The 24386-nt window shown below is 36.3% G+C and overlaps 1 protein-coding gene across 1 annotated transcript in view; it reads left to right on the top strand.

Moving 5' to 3' along the window:
• Window positions 1-8020: 8020 nt before the first annotated feature.
• LOC107742424 (PDZ and LIM domain protein 4) overlaps window positions 8021-24386 on the top strand; it is a 40622-nt gene continuing 24256 nt past the window's right edge. Inside the window, exons 1-2 of the mRNA XM_016555371.1 lie at window positions 8021-8183; window positions 16375-16526. Of these exons, the coding sequence (XP_016410857.1) occupies window positions 8091-8183; window positions 16375-16526 (245 nt within the window). The 5' untranslated portion in view covers window positions 8021-8090. The remainder of the gene's footprint in view (window positions 8184-16374; window positions 16527-24386) is intronic.

Below are 24386 nucleotides of genomic sequence, written 5' to 3' on the forward strand. Positions count from 1 at the left end.
TTTACAACAGTGAGTGCAAGCTAGATTCAAGTGATTATTACGTTTTGAATATGGATATTTTTCTTACAAAAACGCATTGATTCGCTACAGGAGGCCTTTGTTCACCCCCCGGAGCCATGTGAGACACTTTTTTTTATGGATGGACGCTTTTTATTTAACTTCTTTTGGACTGAAGCAATGCAACACCCGCTGACTGCGATGATAGAGCTTGAAAGATCAAAGACAATTTTTAATATAATTCCGACTGGATTCGTCTGAAAGAAGAAAGTCATATAAACCTAGGATGCCTCGGCGGTGAGTAAAACGCAGCCTAATTTTCCTTTTTGGGTGAACTAACCCTTTAATGAAACAGTTCACCCAAAAATTAAAGTTCTGTTATCATTTACACAACCTGTACAATTTTCTTTCTTCTGTTGAACACAAAAGAAGATACAGTATATTGAAGAATGTTGGTAACCACTGAATTGCTGGTAGCCATTCACTTTCATAGTCTGAAAAAATACTATGGAAGTCAATGGCTACCGTCATCTGTTTGGTCACCATCATTCTTCAGAATATCTTCTTTTCTGTTGACGGTAGCCATTGACTTCCATAGTATTTTTTCCCCATACTATGGAAGTCAATGGCTACTGTCAACAATTTTCAAAATATCTTCTTTTGTGTTCAGCAGAAGAAAGAAATTCTTACAAGTTTGGAACAACTTGAGGGTGAGTAAATGATAACAGAATTTTTTATTTTTGGTTGAACTATCCCTTTACGTGATGAACTCTGTGTGGAGGAAATGTCAGACTCCTTTGTTTTGCTAAGGCTAATTGCAGGACTACTGTAGCATTGGATGCATCCATGATAATAAAACATGCTTCCTTAGTGTTTAATAAGAAATCAGAAGATGAATTTGCTAATTCAAGTCACTGTGCAACCTTTTATGTCTATTTACATCAAAATATTTTTGATTAATGCTGTTGTTCATCACTATGTTTTGGCCCAATTATGCATTTTTTGTGCTGTCAACATAAGAAGAGAATGCTATCTAGGTTCAGAGGGAAAGCCGAGTTGAACACGTGACTCGTGACCTGCACCATGTGAAAAAAAAGACTTCCTGCATGTGTTCAAGTTATCAGGAGTCAGTGTGAACTGCAGACATTTAAGTTCTTCAAAGGGCAGCTAGAATGAAACGCAGAGCCCTCATCCTCTATGCATTTATTCTAATACAAAGTTGATCATTTAAGCCCAAACTCCATGCCGTATATGTCTGTACAGATTTATCCAGTCCTAGCTTGCTATAAACAATAAACTTTATTATTCCTGTCTGGCATGGAACTGTTTCAAACACATAAGTAGAGCAGAACATCTAATCCTCTTTGCATGGAACAGCGCAACAACCTTTTATGTCTATTTACATCAAAATATTTTTGATTAATGCTGTTGTTCATCACTATGTTTTGGCCAATTATGCATTTTTTGTGCTGTCAACATAAGAAGAGAATGCTATCTAGGTTCAGAGGGAAAGCCGAGTTGAACACGTGACTCGTGACCTGCACCATGTGAAAAAAAAGACTTCCTGCATGTGTTCAAGTTATCAGGAGTCAGTGTGAACTGCAGACGTTTAAGTTCTTCAAAGGGCAGCTAGAATGAAACGCAGAGCCCTCATCCTCTATGCATTTATTCTAATACAAAGTTGATCATTTAAGCCCAAACTCCATGTGCCGTATATGTCTGTACAGATTTATCCAGTCCTAGCTTGCTATAAACAATAAACTTTATTATTCCTGTCTGGCATGGAACTGTTTCAAACACATAAGTAGAGCAGAACATCTAATCCTCTTTGCATGGAACAGCGCAAACATTTATCTCATTTTTGGTGACCCATGAAATGACTGCCTGAAAAGTACAAGTTTGAAGTGTAAAAGTTCAGTATTCCCAGATGTAATGAGCACAAAGGAAACTCAACTGATTATAATTAATTCTCAATGGCGTGTCTGAAATGACAAAAAAAGTTGAACTCAGGACATGTGAGCTGCAGAAGTGTGAGGAAAAGTGACTGGAGATACAGACATCACCTGGAAGACATTATGAAGGGAAAGAACTGTGACATTCGGTTATTTCTCATGCTACAAAAGTCTTTTTTTTTTAAATAGTGTAGGAATTGCTCATTGTTATATTCATAAAGTTCAATGGAGTGAAAAAATGCCAATGTTTGACCATTTGGCATTCGGTTATTTATTTTGCTACAAAAATCTGTGTTTTTATTTGATTTAAATGTAATAACTGCCCATTGTTGTATTCAAAAAGTTACATGCAATTAAACAATGCCAAGGTTTGAACAACCTAAAATTGATATTAAAATATATTTGGAAACAATATCCAAAAGTAAAAACTTGAAAGCAAGAACTTTGTAGCTGGTAAAAACATGTTTCGTAATTATGTCTAAGTCTATGTTCATATTTATAGATATATTCCTGACATGCTTGGTTATATGTACTGTTGTATGCAAAATATGTTTTGTACCCAGTAATAATAATAATAATAATATTAACTTCTTAGCTTCTGCAGCATCCCCCTTATATCCTGTGGATTTCCCAGAAAAAGCCAATGTCTTAGAGTAGCAAACCACAAGAGTATTAAACAAAAGAACTTAATAAGACAAAAATAATTTAATAAGAAGAAACCTTTTCAATTTTGACTACATGGCCCATATTAGCCTTGAATGTTAGTGTTAGTTTCACATCGCCAGATTTCAGCATTAAGTCAGGTCTGGTTTGCAACTTATCCTGGCCAAAAAAAAAAAAAAACGCCCACTTGGACAGGAAAAATCTCTGACACCCACATGAAAACCTATGACAATTTCTTTAGGTGTGGGTTTAGTTTAGACTTCCCTGTGCAATGGTCCGTGCAGGACTGAGGGCGTTCATGTGGTACTACATTAGTAAAACCTTAACTTAAAACAAGACGTGATGTTTGCGTTTCTCTTAACTCTTAAAGTAGCACAGGGGATTGTTCTAACAAGATGCCTCAAGCTTATCCTGGCCAAACAAACCAAAGAATAGGCCAATGAACACAACATGCATGCCAGAAAACAAACAAAACCCCTGATTTGGGCCACACAATGGCCTTGGTAAGGAAGATAGATCACACAGCAGTGTACAAATCTAAGGGTTCTTTTCTTGTACATTTTATGACCTTCATCCGTTGGGATGTTGCAATAGCACCACAAAACAAACCTCAAGAGGGTGATTGGGATGGAGTGTATGTGTGCTGCTTATTATACGGCTACTTGGCAAATGAGTAAACATGAAACATTAATTTGAGTTTAAATGACTTTTATTAGTGTGATACTGTATAATTATATATCAGTTATACAGCTTAGCCATTGTGGGGCTGTGCGATTCGGTAACACCAGAATATTGACCAATTCTCACTATTAACTAGTTGCTTATTAGCATGCCTGTTGGCTGTTTATTAGTACTTATAAAGCTAATATTCTGCATGGCCATATTCTACAATACCTAAACTTAACAACTACCTTACTAACTATTAATAAGCAGCAAATTAGGAGTTTGTTGAGGCAGAAGTCGTAGTTAATGGTTTGTTAATAGCAACAACTGGACCTTAAAATAAAGTGTGACCTGTGATTCATTGTATTTTAGCTTCAGCTATTTTGGCTTCCAACAATAATGTAAGTACGATAATCAAGATAAAACGATTCATGTGCCGCACTGCATCCAAATCAGTCAAATTATGTAATGTGACTGTCAAAAAACTGCAGTCTACACTCTTAAAAATAAAGGTGCTTCAAAAGTTTCTTCAAGCGATGCCATAGAAGAACCATTTTTGGTTCCGCAAAGAACCATTTAGTCAAAGGTTCTTTAAAGAACCATCTCTTTCTTACCTTTTTATAATCTGAAGAACCTTCTTTCGACACAAAGAACCTTTTGTGAAACAGAAAGGTTCTTCAGATGTTAAAGGTTCTTTATGGAACCATTTAGACAAAAAGGTTCTTCTATGGCATCGTGAAGCGCCTTTATTTTTAAGAGTGTAGTGTGTGATGTGCTTGATATCAAAAGAGTTAAAAAGATGAAATATATTTAGATTAAATTAGATTAAATATATTTATTCAGTTTTAAAGTGACAGCAGCCTAATATACTTGCTGCAAAAGAACAAGAAATAAATCACTCACTGCTCTTGACTGAATAACTTTAGTAGCTTTAATAAGACTAAATGTGTATTTAATTCATACAGTGAAAACTATGGAGTGTTTTACTTTTACATTTAGTAGGTTTTTAACTGAATACTGTACTGTTAGTTTGACTCGCACAAAAAATGTAAAGAATTGTTTATTTTATTTGTATTTTTTCTATTGTATTTGTTCTATTCTTTGTCATTTTATTATTCTTAAATTATTAATGACTTTTTACTTGTCTTCTATAATTGTTTCAGGACTTTTTTTACATGACACTTACATTAGTTAGCCTAGCATTAGTCTCCGCTATGGTAACTGGTGTGTGTGTGTGTGTGTGTATATATATAAGATGCACATAATTGGTGTGCATGCGCGATCAAAATAAAAATACGATGGGTTCATACCGCTCATTTGCGTACTCACATGTTTAACAGCTGTTAATACACAATCACCGTTTTAGATCGACTAACTGTAATACTGTATAAGATTTCCATTTGAACTGAAAGTATAAATCTAGGCTACTGTATGCGCTGCCGTTTTGCTCATAGCAAAATGCAAAACTGTGACATTTCATTTCATTCACTGACATGCAACCCGCCAAAATAAAAGCTTGAAAACATAAAAATAATAAATAATAACATTATGAAAAAAAAACTTATGGACTCACATAAGCATGAAAAAAAGTGATTTTTTTTTTATTTATTTCGTGGTGTTTGTGAAAAAGCTATTGTTAATGTGAAAGAACTGTTGGTAATTTTGTTGCAACACAGTAGATAAAAACAGGATGATGCAAAAACTCACTAAGTACTGTATGTAACAAGCTTGGCCTTGTGTTGACTCGACTTTGCCCTCGGCTAGAACACTTATAAGCTCTCTATTCTGAAGCTGAATGTCTGTGTAAAGTCACATCCATTTAACAGGGTGTGGAATAATAATGGGCATGACATCATTTGTGTTGTAATGATTAATACAGTGATGTTTAGGTAAGAAGCTACACATTTTCTCTGTATTTGTTATGTTCTGAAGTGTATCTGATGTTGACCTTTTTTAAAGCGCAGTCATAAATCAATGATAAAAAAGATAATGTTATTTCAAAGGTGAGGATGCAGAATTATACTATCATTGGTAGCTGAAAACCAAATCAAACTGGCCAAAACATGACTTCTGCAGAAGTGTCCTGAGCAGATTCAGACCTTGTTCTGTCAGGTGACCTGACAAAGGAGTCACAGTTTGTAAGCATTTATGACTGTTCTGGTTAATCTTAAACCTTTGATCCAATACCCTCTTTTCCCAAGCCAGGTTCTTCTCTTTTCCATATGTTTGTATGCTTTTGTCTATGATTCAAAGGAAATTTTCATGTCATCTTGCAGACCGTCAGCTCCACAAGTTGTTTTTTTTTCTTTCACACCTGTATTTTTTCATAAGTCAATGAAATAAAATAAAATAAAATAAATAAGAAAGCTGCAGTTTTACATGCAGTGAGCATGAGGTAGAAATGAGGTAGGAAGAATCAACCAATGAAAAGCCCAAGGCTGTTTGTCATGGAGTATTATTCACTTGCTCTGCATATGTGACACACATCAACTCCTTTTTTAACACACAACACTATTAAGTATTAAACAGGACCATCTGTCAAACACATGTTTGTTATTCATGAAAAGTCTAAATGCTTTACTTCAACTTCGAAGAATAGATACATATTTTATTATTTTTGTATGTGAAGCCTTTGAATAGCCCCTACATTTGATCTTTCCCTATTCCACACGGCTCTCCCTACATGTGATAAAGCACATATAGTCCTACTGTACTCAGAAGTTGGACATGATTGCACATCACGTCATCTACAAATACATCTGCTACTAATATTCCATATAGCATTATGCTAACAACGTGAATAAAACAGTCTAATTTTCTCCAATATGTTCATTGCCTTCAGGAATTGGTTAGGAAATCTATATTACCGTTCCAAATCTCGTACTGTAAAGCAACATATTAATTTTGACTTTCTGCCAATTGGATAGTTGTTTGGAAAAATAAATGCGGTGAAGAGTTGGGGTCAAGGAAAATGGATATGAACAGTGTCGACTTTATCTTTATGTTTTGACTGATGTTTGCAATGTTGAAACTGTTGAAAAAGGTGAGGGTTTGGCTGCTTTACCAAACTAATGAGCGTGACCAAACTAAAGAGACGTATTTTTTGCTCATGTTGGTTAAATGTGCCGGGATTCATTCATATGAGCACCGCTGACCATTTTGTTTGTCTGATTTACAAGTATTGTCTGGAGTAGGCTACAAGTAATAGTGTATATGATGCCACACTAAATGGAAAAAAACAAAGGCACATAAAATGACCTTATGCATCAGAGAAACAAGTGTAATGCCATCTTTAGAATTTTGTCTTTAAACTTCCTTTTTGTGGTAGCTCTATAGACCAATTCAGAGTAGACGTCACAGTTACATCACTTGCAGAAAAACACTGGGAACAAGTGGAGATAAATGGAAGGATTTGGAATTCTATATTAACAGGAAAATAGAGTGTATGATAGAAATTAGTATATTTGATGTACTTTTTTATACAGAAAACGAAAATTTGAATTGTAAAGAACAACATATTATACATTTGTTTATTTTGTTAGGAAAATTCCATATACATAAGAAGAAGTGGGCTCAATGTAAACCAAATTTTGTACCCTATCCGTGAAATTCTCTAGCCGTAAAGGCTATCTCTCCCGGGTTTTCTGCAACCATGATGCGCGCGCATCCTGAATGTTTACAAACCTATAATTGGTCTATTGCATAGCTGTGTAAGAGTAGCCTAATTAGCTAGTGAAGTGGATTTACGTAGGCCTATTTAAGAGTTAACGAAAGTTATCATGATGGGCATTGTAATGTTCGAAGCAGATGTCATAACAACAATGTCATTCTTAATTCGTACGAGCTTACCTTCAGGCTGTGAAAATACAAACGTAGACAGAAGACAACGAGCAGCGCTAAAAAGGGGCGGAGCTACAATTCTAAACAATTCAAACGTTTTTTTTTACGTGAAGATCATTTAAAAAATCTAAGAAAAAGAGAAACAAATAAATCTAAAACTAATATTTTTCCATTATAAAGAACCTTTTGTGGAATTCATGGAACCACAGATGCCAACAAAGAACCTTTTAAGAGTGTCACTAAAAAGCAATTGAGCTGTTTTGTTGTGAGATAAATAAGCCCAATTGGGTCCCAGTTGGCTTTCTTTCTCGCTCTAAAAAGTCTTCATTGCGTATGATGTTGTGTTAATTTGCATATGCACCGAATTAATTGTGTGTTCTGTTGCACTGAAGCCTTAGAGAAGAAAATGTGTTTTGTTCTTAACTTGTTTGCTATGTTTGGGAAATATCACATTCATAAAATTTCGATGGGCCAAAAGTACACCTAGTTTTGTGCAATTTAAGTTTGAGCTTTGTCAAGTGCTAAGGCCAAAAAGACTATGGATTGTTGTAAAGCCTTGAAATGTTATCCTTTTTAAGGATTATCATATTTATTTTGTAATTATTGATAAGGGCTTGTTTCAATACCCCTCTGTATATAGTTCTTCATTTGTGTGTTGTTTATTAAGCAGTTTTTTTGTTTTGTTTATTATTATTTTTTATATTTTTATTGATTTCTTGCTGTTATTATTTTTACACATGGCGTGTGAGTAGTTACTAGATAAAGTAAAAAATATATATATAAAAAAAAAAGAAAAAAGGTTGTGTTGTAGTGGGTGGGTTGTGAAGCTGTGTATGGTTGTCATAGCGGCGCTGTTCCTCCCCTGAAGCAAGCGCTGCTGGGAGTTGCTCCTCCTCACTCGACAGCACTAGTTTTATTTAAAGAGTGAATGAGGAGAGCGCAGTTTTTCTGCTGTGGATACTGTTTGAATCAAATATGTCTCACACTGTGACTCTCACCGGTCCCTCGCCGTGGGGTTTTCGTCTGGTGGGCGGACGGGACTTCAGCGCACCGCTCACCATTTCAAGAGTACGTCTTTTCTTATTCTTCTCTTTAATGATGAACTTTTTTTTTTACAATGCAACGGAGGCGAGGGCCTCTTTACACCCGGCGTGCTATTTCACTGTAAAGATGTAACATAACATTTTTGGTTTACATCTCTAAAGATAGATGAACTACTTCACAACTCTTGCTTTGCGTTGTATGTTGTGTCGGTTCTGTTACAGTAGCAAGATAGTGACCGTCTTTGCATTTGCGTCCCACTTTGTAACGAAAATAAGACACTGCAGGTGAATAGGGTAAAAAAAAATAACTAATAGTTATCGCCTTACTTACCGAGCTGATTGGTTACATTGATAATTGCAAAAAAAAAATTGTATTACAAGTTTTCTAAAATTTTAGGTTTAAATATGCACATGAGTCATATTTAATGAAATATGCGCTAATTTGCATAAATGTCTAGTACAAAATCTAAACACTGGATGATGTCTGTTTCAAAATTGTTTAGAACTACAACTATTGTTTAGTTTTTTTGACATATTAGAGTCAAAAGTTTTTTATCTCCTTTTTGTTACTCCATAATTCAGAAAATGCTTAGAACGGACAGAAAACACTATATTTTCACAATTAGTTGGGGAATAAAATGTTGTATATAATCAAGCAAATTCTATATTAAATTTCACATGATTTTGTTGTTCACACCGCTGTGTCAAGCAAACATATTGGTCAGAAGTTGCTCTTTTATGCTCATTAAACTTAAGTTCTTAGTTTGGTTCCATTGAAATATAAACAACGTCATCTTCAAAAATCTCTTCAGAGAAATAAGAGGAGAAACATCAAGAGAGTTGTTGACTTACAGTTTGAGCATATAGCTGTAAAATTAATAGCATCCGTCAGATGATTTGATCTTGGAAGAATCTAAACATTTTTGAGTTCATATTAAGATCTCTTACAATTTGGGCTGAGGAGTTGAGAGATTTAGGAGAAAAATGTAAAAAGCAAGAGACTTAAAGGGAAAGTATACCCAAAAAGGAAAATGATGACAGCATCATTTACTCACTGTAAAGCTATTCCAAACGTGTACGAGTTTCTATCTTCTGCTGAGCACTTAAGGAGATATTTTGAAGAATGTTCATAACCAAACAGCTGACGGTAGCCATTGACTTCCATAGTATAATTTTGCATCAACTTTTTAGTTACCCACTTTCTTCAAGATATCTACTTTTGTGTTCAACTGAAGAAAAAACAGGTTTGGAACAACATGAAGACGAGTAAATACTGACAGAATTTAGATTTTTGGCCAAACTGTCAATTTATGAAGAGATCACATTTAAGATATTTCAGAGATCGCCTTTGTGATTTTCACATTTCTTTGGGCACTGACTTCGATGCTTCTCAAATGAATGAAAAGCTGAATCATGCTGGACAAACCCTATCATTTACTGCATATTTGTGGTCAGTAAATGCTTGTGCCAGAAGAAATCTTATTCAGCTGCCTTCCACTTACATTGCTTTAGAAAAGCGGCAGCTGGTTTTCACCAATTAATATTTACAGCCAGCCGGGGCTTTATCTGTGGTATGAAGTGGTCGTGGATGTTTAGTCTACTCCATCCATCCATCCATCCATCCACCCGTCCAGTGGATGAATGGATGGAGTGAATGTAGGTACAGTTTTCTAGCTGTTGGTTAGAGCTAATAAAAATCCAGATGCAGATCCTATACAAATAAAATAACCCCTAGCCAGAGTAAGAACCTTGCGTTGAATGCTTTTGATGTTGTGCAGGCCAAAGAAACATCTGCAACTTGTAAAGATAGCAGCTTGATCGTACTGAAAGCTGGTGAAAGGCTCATCAGCAGCACAGGTTTGAGCACGAAACTGGTAAAGTAGAGGCTCGGCTTCGGATATTTTGTGTTCACATCCTGTGAAGGTTTCCGTCTGGCACTGGGGATAGATTTCCCAGTAAATGCTGAGATTAATAGGTCAGCCACAGGTTTTGTTACGGAAAGTGTCTGTTAGGGTTGCAGATGTTAAGTTGTCCGTTGGCAATCCAGAATCAGAATGGAAAACCTCCAAATGGAATGAGGTAACAGTTTAAACACAACCCAAGATGCAATTTTAGTAAAATGAGTGTGGACAGCTGATTCGGATAAAGTGGCAGATGCATTGGTAATATGGAGACGTTGTGTTGAAATCTGCAGTTACAATAGCCATAGGGTCTCCACAAACCTTGTTGTAAAATGCTTTCGCTTCTGGGCTAATGAGTTGAACATTTGGTGTTTTCCTGGTGAATGTGAGAGCGGTGAGGTAAAAGCTGACTGAATCACTGCCAAGCGTGCAATACATAACAAATTGTCAGCACTTGTCCAGACTGACAAACGTGGCCATCCATTCACAGGAATTCACAGCCCCGTGTCACACAGAAGGCAGAATTGAGCAATGCTTTCACTACTCTTCACTACAAAAATAACTGAAAAGATCTGAATCTCATTTTCATTCCTATGATAAACCCAAAATTGTCCGAACAGGTTAAGCATGCACCATCTTATAAACATATTTACTCTGTTAATCTTCAGTGTCTGGCTAGTATCCCTTGGGAATTTCACAAGGCTAATTTATTGCATCCAGGGCCTTCCTCTTGTTATTGCTCTGTAAGGGCATGCAGTAATGCTGGCATGCTGCAGCTCATTGTCCACAGCCCTGCATTCGTAGCACAGCCACATTCCAGGAAGCCATGTGACATTATTCAAAAAGTAGCAAATAGGAGATTTTCAAGCACAGGACTCATCAAAGTTCACAATTGTTCAGCGTCATGGGCGTTTTGCCATGCAACACTGTTAAAGTTGAGTGTCTGTTCAAATGCTCTATACAACTGGTCGGTTGCATCTAAAAAAAAAATGAGTCGCTGCTCTATTCTGACAGGGTCATGGACGGTAGGGAAAAAACAATGCTTAATGCTAAGGATTGCCTAATCAAACAATGCTTGTCCAAAAAAACTCGTTATTTCAATGTGAATTCATCTGATGGTAGGTAGAAGCTAGGCAGATGCCAGCACTGACAGGTTGCGTGACGTGCCCCCATCCTTGAAAAACAATACAAAAGAACAAACGTTCAAGAAAATATGTTCCAGTTTACAATAAACACGGGTCGAGTTGCAACAAAGATAAACATGGTTCGGGCTGACCACAACGAAAGCATGATTCACTGTTGCATGGCAAGCATATTCGTAATTTGTTGGGACTTCAGTGTAAAATCTGGATCCTGAAGCTAAACTGGTTTAGAACAGTGGCTCTATACTAAATTGTTTTTTGGAACTTTGTGTCATACTGTGTTTATCACAAATGTAAAGCGTTTGGTCTGGAAGGATAAAAAATAAGCAGTTATACAGTGAAGGCTTGTGAAACATTCAGGATAGGTTGTTGTAAACCGCTTATGACATTGTGGTACTGGGTACCATTTTTGACTCTTTATATCCAATTTTCAGTGAGTGTTCAGTGAACAAAGTACACATTTTCAGCAACCTAGTATACATGGTTTTTCATATTCCCATTATAATCATTAAACATTTTAAGGGATATATAACACATATTTTTATTTTGACAACTAACCCATCCTTTCTCCTCATCATTATCTCTACATTGTCAAGCTCTGATAATGTATTTCCAATGTTTTTCTCTGTAAAGCTAAGGTTTTTGGCCAAAACAAACTTGATTTTTCTTAGATCAATGTGAAAAATTTGCCTTCACACTCTCAGAAAAAACTAAAGCTGTAACTCTGTGGTGGTACTTCTTCAATAGATACACTTTTGTACCTTAGATACTAATATGTACCTTTAAGCTACCAATATGGATTCAAATGTGTACCTTTTGAAAAGGTCCTGCCCTAGTGACAGCTTTTGTATCTTTTTTTCTGAGAGTTCACATCACATAAATTGTTCTCTGTAACTAGTCATTTTCTGAGCAGGGTAAACCAAGATGTTCTAAGATAAAACACCATGTGTCTTAGTGTGACTCAGGACAGTCACACATGGCATTGAAGAAATGGGATGAATTAGTCTTATTAGTAGGTCAGGAGCTTCTGTTTGCAAAATATTTAGGGTTGTGCATATGTGCTTGGCTTATTATAGGCAGTTTGCTGATATAGTCATGTAGTTAATGACATTTAGGTAGGCTATATCCCACTGTAATAACAACAGCCCTCGGTGCTTGAGTCAAGTGTTCTGTACTTAGGAACAATTTCAGGCAATTTCCTGGCTTAACATCCAAAGTGGTCTTTTGTGCATTTGGAGGTCTTTGAATACTTCAACTTAATTGTATCTACAGTGTGTATTTATAATGGATCTTTAACAATAGTGATTATCTCAGTATCAAATTATTTTAGCTTATTTTTATTTCATTTTACTAGGGCTGGGCAATATGGCCAAAAATATTATCACAATGTTTTTTTTTTCTCCATATCATACGATATCAGTATTCATCACAATAGTCGTTTACCATTAAAGGGGAAGGAAATGCTTTCCACATGTTTGTTAGACCTTTAGATTGAATGTAAAGATATTTTGTTTGTTCACAATTATGATTTAATACAAATTTATCATAAAAACAATGGTGTCTACTTAAATTCATAAAACTTTATCAGTTTAATCAGTCTTTTAAAATGTAATGAAATGAAGACATAATTTACAACAAAACGTTGCATCTTTATCAAATAATATGCTGTACTGTATAATTGTGTAAATAAAAAATGCCATGGTTGTATGATATTCCTTAAAATTATTATTATTATTATTATTATTATTATTACTTGAAAATACATTTTAGTATAGAATAGTAATATATTTCTGTCATAAATTCTTCAAGTTAAACTGGACTTTTATTTTGACAGGTTGTTGTGAAGGTCTTTCAGTTTCAGTGTGGTAGTTTTTCCCTAATAAAATGGTTAGCCTATTAGTGAGAAGCACTGACTGGCTGTTGTCATAAATTTGATCGAGACTCAGTATGATATCATTTTATCGCCCAGCCGTAATTTTTACTATGCCAGGTTACAGAAGCAATTAACATTTTGCTGTAGATCAGAATGTTTTTTGATACCTGATTTCTACATGCATCCATTTTTTAAACAACTTGTCATTGTGGTAAGTGATTTCTACATGTAATGCTCTATTGTGAAACACTTCTTTTAACAAAGTAGAGTATAGATTTATAATATCAACCTTATATGACAGTTCCTTACTAACATAAAATGTATATCTAATGGTTAAAATAGCTATTTGCATTGCATCGCTAAGTATATTTTGATCCAGAGATCAAAAAATGGTGGCTGCTGTAAAACCTAATGACCAGTTTTATCCCCACAAACTGAACAGATAACCGATTTTAGTTTGTGAGATCTCAAAGCCAGTGACTGCTGGCAGGATGAGTGATAAGGGTACGTGAGATGATATAATTACTGAAAATTGTTGTCATGTGTAGAGAACACGAGCAGCTGAAGTCTAACACATAAATGCTTTTTTGAAAGAATTTAGCCATTGTTTACTGTAATTGTTTAAAATACTTTAAAAAAAAAGAATGTTCGGTTCTTGCTTCTCATGAAAACTGCTTGTCATTAAAACCATATCTAGATATATATTTATCAATAAAATCAAAAGAAAAAAACAGAAACTTGGTTTTACATAGTTTCAATTATATGCCTTTTTATTTTTTTGAATAATTTTTATTACAAAGATCTTTGGCATTATGATGTTCCTTTTATGACTCATTATTTCCTTTTCTATTGTCAGAAAAAAAAAGTCTCTCATTACTGTAAGTAAAAGAAGAAAAAAAATCCAACATAGGCTCATTGGAAAAACTTACCCATACTTACAATTCACTGCAGTTTCCAGCTGAAATGGCAGTAAAACACCTTTTAATCGTTTTAATCTTTTTAACACAACTTTTAATCCTTTCCACACAAATTATGGTTAATTGATTAATAAAGACTTTTTCCTTGCACAGTACTCTTATAATCTCAGAACACTTTTAGTGTACAATATAGTGCAGGGTACCAAAACATTTTTTGTCAGCAGATCCCCTTATAAGTAAAATATTTACTTGATATATCCTCTGGGATTTTAGGTTAATATTTTAATAATTTAATGACACATTGAGTCCTCTAAAGAAAGTTAAATTGTCACATGACATGCAAGTAAACAGATAAAATATTTAATCTTTTTTTTTTTTGTGCAAATTTTGTTATTATTTTATAAAATATTTAAATAAAAATTACTATTAGTGGTAGTAGCAGTAGTAGTAGTAATACTAACTGTAATAAACTGTTGCCATGTTGCCAGTAATAAACTGTCAACATGGAATGTAAGGACTCTCCTGGACTTGCATGGTTCCTCTGACAGACCTCACCGGAGAACAGCCCTGATCGCTGCTGAGTTGAGCCGTTACAACATCGATATTGCAGCCCTGTTTGAGACCAGGCTTCTGGATGAAGGTTCTCTAACAGAGGAAGGGACGGGTTACACCTTCTTCTGGAAAGGTTTCCCTCCAGGTGGACAACATCTCTATGGAGTAGGATTTGCCATCAAGAATACCATTCTACCAAGTCTCACAGAAATACCTGTTGGCATTAGTGAAAGGCTAATGACCCTCCGTATCCCCCTGGCAAAAAAGCGTTATGCCACACTTCTCAGTGCCTATGCACCAACTTTACCATCTGAGAATGAGGCCAAGGAATGCTTTTATCAGGCACTGGATGAAGCTCTTTGCCGGATCCCTAAGAGTGACAAGATCCTCTTGCTTGGGGATTTCAATGCTAGGGTCGGACAAAACAACACAATATGGAGTGGAGTACTAGGCAGGCATGGCATTGGTAGGGTGAATGCAAATGGTATGAGATTATTGACTCTTTGCTCTGAGCATAACCTCACCATAACCAATACCATCTTCCAGCAGAAGGCAAAGTATAAGACCTCGTGGATGCACCCTCGCTCTAAACACTGGCACATGATTGATTTTATCATTGTGCGGTGTAGTGACATCAAGGATGTTCTCATCACTCGTGCCATGAGAGGTGCAGAGTGCTGGACAGACCATCGTATGATTGTGGCCAAGCTCCATATGAAAGTGCGCCCCCCCCCTGCGGCTGCAAAAGCCCAACAAAAAGAAGCTAAATTGTAACCGTTTGATTACATACATATGCCCCACCTGTAATCGAGTGTGTGGATCCAGGATAGGACTGTTTAGCCATCAAAGATCTCACCGATAAAGGCGTGGACGTCGTCATCGGATTCGATGGACAACCGAGAGAGTAATAGTAGTAGTAGTAGAATGTTTTAATACTAATAATAAAACCGTAAAATAAGTAAAATCGAAATAAAGTAAAAATGCAAAGTAAAAATTAAACATTTGATAATATTTACAACAATTTTATTTTACACTACAATACTAATGTTAATGTCTAAATTTCTTCACTTTCAAATATTCAAACCATCAAGCTTATAACAATTCAAATCCTTTAGCTTTTGTTTTGGCAGAATATTGGTGAAGTTCTGTTCACAAAAAAAAATATTGAAATCATGCATGAATCATGTAAATAAAGAGAACATGGTGCTTGCAATGCCAAGGTCATTGGTTTCATTCCCAGGTAATGCATAATATTCTTACACAGTACTTGCAGTACATTATTAATGCAAATTTTAATAATAAAAAATGTTTTGACAAGATGTTTTTAATTGCTGAGTGGTAATGAAAATTAGTGTTCTTTTCACAGTGCAATAACAATGTTGTGAATTATTTATGTATTTATTTATTGATTGATTGATGTTAGCAAAATAAGTTTTTCCCCACATTAAAGTAATGAGAATTTAAGGGGAAATTTGGATCATTGTGCAATTTTTTTCCCCCTTTTTTGGGATGAAATTAATCATTTCTTTGTGAGATTTATGCTAAGCATAAATAATCTTGAATAATGATAGGCAAGTCTTGCAACTCATAGAGTCAAAAAAGCAAACTAATCAGAGCTACAGTACCTATGCCTCATAAGCGTGGATGCGTCACATTGAATAGTCATTACATTTCACTTTAGTCAAGTGAGTGACTGATCAACTGTCATTGGTCTAGTTGTCGGCTTTGTCTCACTGATGGTTTCCAGTCAGTCAGTAATAGTACCTGGCAGGCGCTGCAGTGTCTTGGGTGTGGTGCTTCCTTAACCTTTCTTTTGTTTGTCTTTTGTTAGATAACACCTGCGAGTAAAGCAGCGCTGGCCGATTTGTGCCCTGGAGACACCATCCTAGCCATCAATGGAGAAAGTACAGAGACCATGACACACATGGAGGCTCAGAACCGCATTAAAGCCTGCACAGATCAGCTCGTGTTGGCCATCAGCAGGTAATCTGCCTTACTGTCCATACATTCACATGGAGGTACAAGAGCTGTCACTGGGGCGGTACCTTGTGTACACTTTTGTGCTTTATTAACCCCTGAATGGTGTATATTAGTATCTAAAGTGTACATTTTAGTACCTAGATGGAATATCGTAGTACCTTTTGAAAGGATACTGCCATAGTGGCAGCTTTTGTATTACTCACCCTCATGTTGTTCCAAACCTGTGAGACCTTCGATCATCTTCGGAACACAAATCCGAGAGTTTTCTGACTCTCCATAGACAGCAAGGCTACTACCACGGTCAAGGCACAGAAACGTAGTAAGGACATCGATAAAATAGTCCATGTGACATCAGTGGTTCAACCGTAATTTTATGAAGCTATGAGAATACTTTTTGTGCGCAAAGAAAACAGAAATAACGACTTTATTCAATGATTTCGTCTCTTCCGGGTCAGTCTGCCGCCATTCACGACAGTAACACGACGCATGCGTGTGATGCAGGTCTGACGTGGAACATGCATGCAAATGGTGGTGGAGACTGACCCGAAAGAGAATAAATTGTTGAATAAAGTCGTTATTTTTGTATGAGACTACAGATATAAACGTCTAGTATTTTATGTACAATAAGCAAATTAATTGCAACATAAAGGGGGAAAAAAGTGGAGATAAGGTTAGAAAGCATGAAGCTTGCGAATGCCAGAATGTCAGTCTGTCAGTCAAGTCCAAAGCAAGACGCAACACATTATGACAACAACATTTAAGATAGTCTGACGGCAGATGAAAGTAAACGGTAAATAAATGACTTTTGAGTGATTCGTTACTAAAGTGTGCATCAAATACGCTAAACATGGAAGCTTGAACGTGTGTGAGGTGCTAGAACAGATCTCATTGGTTCTTATGCGTCATGCATGGCGGTTGGCAAAGCTTCTGGAAGGTGCATACCGCCACCTACTGCAAGACCCCGGCATGACAGCTGATGTAAAATAACGATCAGACTTAGGAGAGCCGATACCGATCAGTTTAAAAAATGCTTAATCGGTTCGGGACATCCCTATAATATACACGCCGTGGTTCAGCTGCGAGCTACAAACACTACCAGTGTAAAAGAACAATGAGCATGCGCTGTTTCCGCTCTGCTTACGCATCCAGTATGAAACGGCCACTTTTCATTGATTTTCACATCTCATTTTAATCGTGACAGTCGTAATAAATTATGTTTAATTGTTCAACCCCCTTATCTTGAGCTTGAGGGGTAATTTTGTTCATTTATTTGGTGCATTTATGCCCCAAGCCCCTGTACAATTCTGACCCTGCTCTATAGTCAATTCTGTGTTGACAGAACAGAAACAAACTTATGTGCTGATTTTTGTGTCCATTTTTATTCAACCACAGGAAACATTGAACATCATTCTCCTTAATGTGATAAAAGACAATCCTTTTCACACCAACAGAATTTTGTGTGTGAGTGTGAGATTAACCCAGAGGCATCATATGCTACATCATGCCATATTTGGTGTGTGTTCTCAGAGCGAGCTGCTCTTGTTATTTGGAAAAGCCCTGAACTCTTGTTAGACCTGCTCATATATCATCTTTCGACATTAAGTGGTACATTCACATAGGAGTAGTAAATTTATTTAAGGATACTCTGGGTTGTTTATACTCAGCATTCGACTGGGAACTTTAGAGACTCCTTTAGTTTTCCTCCACAGCTGATCACATTTCAAAACCTTCAGCCTAGCTTTTTTCACACCAGTAAATCTACATGACTAGAGTAACAACAGAATTCTACATTGTGTCAACATCTGATCTCTGCTGTCTTCATAGGTGTTTTTTATGGCCTGCATAGATGGCCCTGTGAAGGTCACGTGACAGCATTGTAAATGCAAAAACATGGCCCCCCCCCGTATCTATTGGTATGTGACCTTTAGCATATGCCAGTGAGTCATTTGTATTAGTCTGTGCTTTTGAAATGAGATGTGCGCTGGCACGATAAGCACCGTTTCATTCCAGTGTACATGGATGTACTGGAGCAGGGCGGGGAAACTGATTACAGACTGCAGATTCTGTTTTCCGTGTGTTTGGATGGAAATACCTAAAACATGCCACCCAGAATCATATTGAATTATATTCTTCTTGAGACTTTGTATTAAACATATATTCAAAATCAAAATCAAAAACAATAACGTTATGTTATTCAAATATTATGCACATTTGTGGAAACTGTATAGAACTACTGTAGGGGTTTGTGTCACACTATTATGATTAGATGGAAGAAATCAAGCAAATCATATGTTAGTTGCTGTTTCAGTTGGGAGATGCATAGATGATAAATAAATTTTAAAAAATGAGTGACACATTATAAATAAGCCAATTCAGGTGTAACCAAAGAATGTGCTGCCACTTCGAAAAACAAAACTTCTACTGTATAACCCGTGTTAAAAAGCAGGTTCTACCAGTTAAATCAAATGTGCATGTCAGTTTAGATTCAAGAATAAGATTTAAGATTCAGGAGAAATCAATACTGGATTATTCACAGTAAACTGTGTCATTTGTGCCAAAGGGAAGTTTTTTTTTTACTTTCAAGAAATCATATTTTCCCACCAGGGTTACAACTGCCATATACCACCATATACAGTATATGTGCCCCCCATAACATTTAGAGTACAAGTCAACAAATATGAGTTTTTCAGTGGTTGGTTGTTAAACTACTGCCTATAATGCTAAAATGTGGTTATAACCTGGTCAAGTATCAACAGTTTTTATTATAACTATCCCCTATGTTATTTTAGCCCTGTCACAGCAAGACTGGAATTTATGTGCTTATGGAGTGAATTGAGTAAATAACTGATTACACTGTGGTAGTATTACAATCAGTGTTGGGGGTAACGCATTAAATGTAACGTGAGTTACGTAATCAGATTACTTTTTTTCAAGTAACTAGTAAAGTAACACCTTACTTTTAAATTTACAAAGAAATAATCTGACAAAGAATACAAAGAATAATCTGTTTTCACATTTATTTACTGACACCTCTCCTGTCCCTGTGTTGAGAGAAATTGGGAGTGAGGTGCAGAGGCAGAAAGTCTTCCTTCAGCCGGAGGCTTATTAATTTCACTTTTGGTGTGAAAGGGCCTTTACAGTCACCAAAAATACAACTTTTGGGTCTTTTTTGTTATTAAAAAACAAATAAGCAAGCCTAGCCCAGGTGACAAAAAGTAACCCAAAACTTATGTAATGCATTACTTTCCATAAAAAGTAACTAAGTATTGTGATTAGTTACTTTTTTATGGAGTAATGCAATATTGTAATGCATTGCTTTTAAAAGTAACTTTCCCCAACACTGATTACAATTATAAATTTTTGGTAATTCAAAATGTACATGGTTGAGCATTATGGGGATGAACTTCTGCGTAAAATAGCTTCACATTATCGACAGTCATGCAGTCTTCTTGCTTTTTATTTGTGCTGGTGGTGATGAAATGGGGACCCGTAAATAATATTCAGATGAAAAATAAATAAATCTTTAAAAAAGTTTAACGTTACATACTTAACAGTCACATATTTGAAATAATGTGATTAAATTTAATCAGTGTGACATACACCACATACACATGGCTCTGTTTATAATAATTACTACCGTAATAAGTAATTGATTTATGCCACATGATGTTTGCTTTACAGTATTTGTTCAGCCATAAATTCTAAAACAGAGGAATTTGTTGTCCAAACATGTCAGTGTTTGAGGAATGAGGCTGGAAATAACACGCATATGCTGACTGTGTAAAATTAGAGCATCGCATTACAGCCAAAATGACCAGGAAAGCATGGGATTCTGAAGTAGAAGAGCATCCAGTACTTACATAAACATATTTGGTCGCTGACTAAAGCAATTCCAGAAACCATTGTCTGGATGAGGTCATATATTCAGCTCTTTTGTTTTCAAGGGTCACATCATGATTGATCTCTCAGTGATGCAGGTTAGTAAAGGTCATGACACACCAAGCTTATGGCCTGCATCTGGGCCAAAAAGTTGCACTTGAACACGTTGCAAAGACTACACCTAATGGCCAACTTACATATGGTCTGCGTCGGTATGCGAGGACTCCATGTGCAAGATAACTCTCCATACCTCCAGGTGGCAGTAGTCTGTATTCAGCATTCAAAAAGGGAAACTAAAGCTAGAACATTTGAATATGAATCATAACCAAACAGTCTTCACTTTCTGAAGTTCTGTCATCATTTACTCAACCTCAGGTTGTTCCAAACCTGTATGACTTTCTTTCTTCTGCTGAACATAAAAAGAAGATATATTGAAGAATGTTGGTAACCAAACAGTTGACGGTGTCCATTGACTTCCATAGTATTTTTTCATACTATGGAAGTCATTGGCTACCATCCGCTGTTTGACTACCAACATTCTTCAAACCAGCTTGGTATTGTTACAATGTCAGTAGCAGTTTTGGGGAAAGTTACTTTTAAATGTAATGCCTTACAATGTTGCGTTACTTAAATGAATAAGGTCCAGCCTGAATTAAGTGCCTCTGCCTCTGCATTTACTTCCAATTTCTCTCAACATGTGAACAGGAGAGCTGTCCGTCAATAAATGGGAAAACAAAATAACTTGTGTTACTTATTTGAAAAAGTAATTTTCTTGCAAATTTGAAAGTAATGTGTTACTGTACTACTTTACTTGGAAAAAGTCATCTGATTATGTAACTCGTGTTTACTTGTAACGCAATACCCCCTAATACTGATATACTAGAATGCAGTGTGATGTGAATGAACATTTCTGTTAACATCACCCAGATATCCCTCAGCAAAAGGGCTTTTGTGAAAACTACAGATCGTGCTTCCGGATTTTTGTCTCCGCATTCACAAACCGTCGGATCGAGCCCAGTGCATTATGGGTGTTGAAGTTTTCCTACCTTTTAGTCAAATAGGAACAGCCTCTTTTCTCAGATTTGTCTAGTCATTATATATTTTAATAATTTTTCTACTGTATAGACAGCCAATGTATTATAAAATGGCCAGGGTTGCCAGTGGTGAATTTCCCCTCATTCTTCTGTTTCTGACTGCAACATTTCGTGGTGCCATGTCTGGTTACTGGATGTACCGGATGTGTTCCCGGTTAACCTCTGAGTCAGCGCTGGACAAAAAGGTTGAATGTGTCATACAAACGCACCCTGGCGTATCCTTGAGCCACTGTGAAGGCAGAGAACAGCTGCTGGGAATCTCTCCGTATCTCTCTAGCCTCCTCCTTCCTCTTTAAGGAAAGTTGCAGTCTGGAAAATGCGGAGAGTGTGGATGACAAAGATTTGTTTCCACAAGTCATGAAGCTGTCGGAAAGAGCCTGCTGGGCCAGCGACTTAAAGCCGAGTGAGTCATAAGACCTGGGTCATGAAAGTGCAGGGGAGCGGAGAAAATAAAAAAGAGGAATTAAGGCACAGAGAAAACAGGGCAGGACTTAGCGCTTAGCGGACAATGACGCACGAATGAAGAATTGAGTGTGGATTTGAAAGCTTAGAGGAGGAAACAAAGAGAGGGAAGAGCTACGTTTGCCATTCCTTGACAGTTGAAAAGGGAATTTCAAAGGACGGGTGATGTCTTCGAAGAGAAGCCCTCGTTAGAGTTTGAAATGAAAATATAGTTTCGAAATTCAAACTGGTTTTGCTGTTGGTTAAACAAACAGGACGTCCCGACCAAAGACACACTGGTGGTTGAGCCAAAAGTTGACATGCTAGGACATCCTGCTTTTTTCTTTTAGCAGCCTTGTATTGTGGTACTTTTTTCCAAGAAACACAATTTTTTTATTAATATGATACTAGAGCAGGAATGCACACTGTCCTGCAGATTTTATCTCCATCCCTTATTAAACATGGCCAGTCCCAGCAAGGTAGGTTTTAGATTAGTTGGGTTTTAGGGTATTTAGGGTTATATTATGAGTAAGAGATTGCAAACCGAAACTGGAACAGTCAGCTGTCAGCAAAGTGACACATCTCTGATGCAATGCAGTTACTCCCCAGTTTCTCTCGCTCCAAATTAGCAGTTTACAACAAAAGAGCTTGCCAACAGCAAAATTGATGCTGTTGGCCTTTAGCGATGCTTATTTATTACACCCTCAGTCCATTACACGATTATAGTTAAAGGGGTCATATGATGCGATTTCATTTTTTCCTTTCTCTATTAGGCGTTTAGTTTAAATACTTTTAAATCAGATATTATATAAGATAAATAACCTCAATATGTAAATCTGTCTATATATATATTTTAAGAGTTTATTTGCAAAAACAGATTAAAAAAATTTATGCTGTCATGGTTTTATTGTGTTTTATTGTGTTAGTTAGCTGTATTTTCATGTTTCATTAAATCATCATGTTTTGAAGGGGAAAAAAAGGTCAATATTTTCAGATCTGTCAGGTGTTCTAATCATTTTGGCCACCACTGTACAACTGTTCATTGTTAGTCCATGTTATCTCAGGTCCATTAAATATCATTAACTTTTGATTTTAATAATGTATTTGTAAATGTTGTAATCAACATTAACTAGATTAATAAATGCTTTATGTCATCTAATATAGTTAACCACATGCTTCAGGGCAGAACGGTTGTCTTTGTAGAACAGACTCCTAAAATGTAACATGTAAGAATAATTCTGTTCCTGTTTCAATGAATGAGGCCCAAACAACTTGAAATAATTGAACAGTGCTCAGATACAAATACATACACTATACAAATGTAAATAAGCGTCTGTTTTGTATTACTGGGGCACAGCAAAGTACAAATGCTCACTGATCATACCGCAAGGGTCTTATGAGAAATGACATGACAAATTGGAAACTGTATTTGAACAGTTCATCGCTATGTTTTCTGGAAACATCTGTGCATTAGTCACCTTCCTGAAAATGGAAATGAAACCAAACAGCAAAGCCAAAGCAAACCCTCTACTATTGCACCTCAGTTACTCATTCAAGGAATCCCAACCAGAAGGAAAATATGATAGACAGGAACGTTTTATTTTAGCAACAGTGCTGAGACACCCACTTATAACATGAGCTAATGGGATGACCTGGTTCTTTTTTGTATTTCTACTGTATATAGTGCTTTTGAGCTGCTAATCTCACTCTAAACCTAACCCTAACACTATTTCTTAGAAGTATATACAATATAAAGAAAAATGCAAACAAATCATGGTGATTACACCTAAGTTTATTGCTAAAATGTCAAAAAGCAGTGCCAAAGTAGTCCAAATAACAATGTGAAAAGTAATGGTTAAACAATTACATAAATGTTATTCCTTTTAAGGTTTTGAAGTGTAGTCTGGTTTAACATTATGCAATTATTTTATACCATTTCATTCTGTTCTGCCAATTTGTAATCATTTCAAATTAAAGGGGTCATATGATGCAATTTCATTTTTTCCTTCCTCTTTGGAGTGTTACAAGCTCTTGGTGCATAAAGAAGATCTGTAAAGTTGCAAAGACTAAAGTCTCAAATCCAAAGAGATATTCTTTATAAAAGTTAAGAGTTAGCCACACCTACCTAAAACGGCTCGTTCTAACACGCCCCCACATATCTACCTCACTATGTGGGAAGATTTACATAACGCCGCCCAAATGTTCACGCAAAAAAAGAAGGCGTAACTTTTATTCTCGATGTAGTTTTGTTGTTTCCGCCGCCATGTCATAAAGATGCTGTGTGCTTCGTTGTGAAAGCGAAACTACTTTGTTTGATCTTCCAAAAGAGGACGATATCCGCTCCGACATGCCTAGAGCTGATCCGTGCTGGTCGCTGAGGAAATACATCAACTGCACGCTGTGGATCGCCGGATCGGCTTTCACCGAGGACAAAGCGGAGTCCAGCCCG

The sequence above is a fragment of the Sinocyclocheilus rhinocerous genome, unplaced genomic scaffold, assembly GCF_001515625.1.
Source record: "Sinocyclocheilus rhinocerous isolate Xijiao unplaced genomic scaffold, SAMN03320098_v1.1 scaffold1427, whole genome shotgun sequence".
Classification (NCBI taxonomy): domain Eukaryota; kingdom Metazoa; phylum Chordata; class Actinopteri; order Cypriniformes; family Cyprinidae; genus Sinocyclocheilus; species Sinocyclocheilus rhinocerous.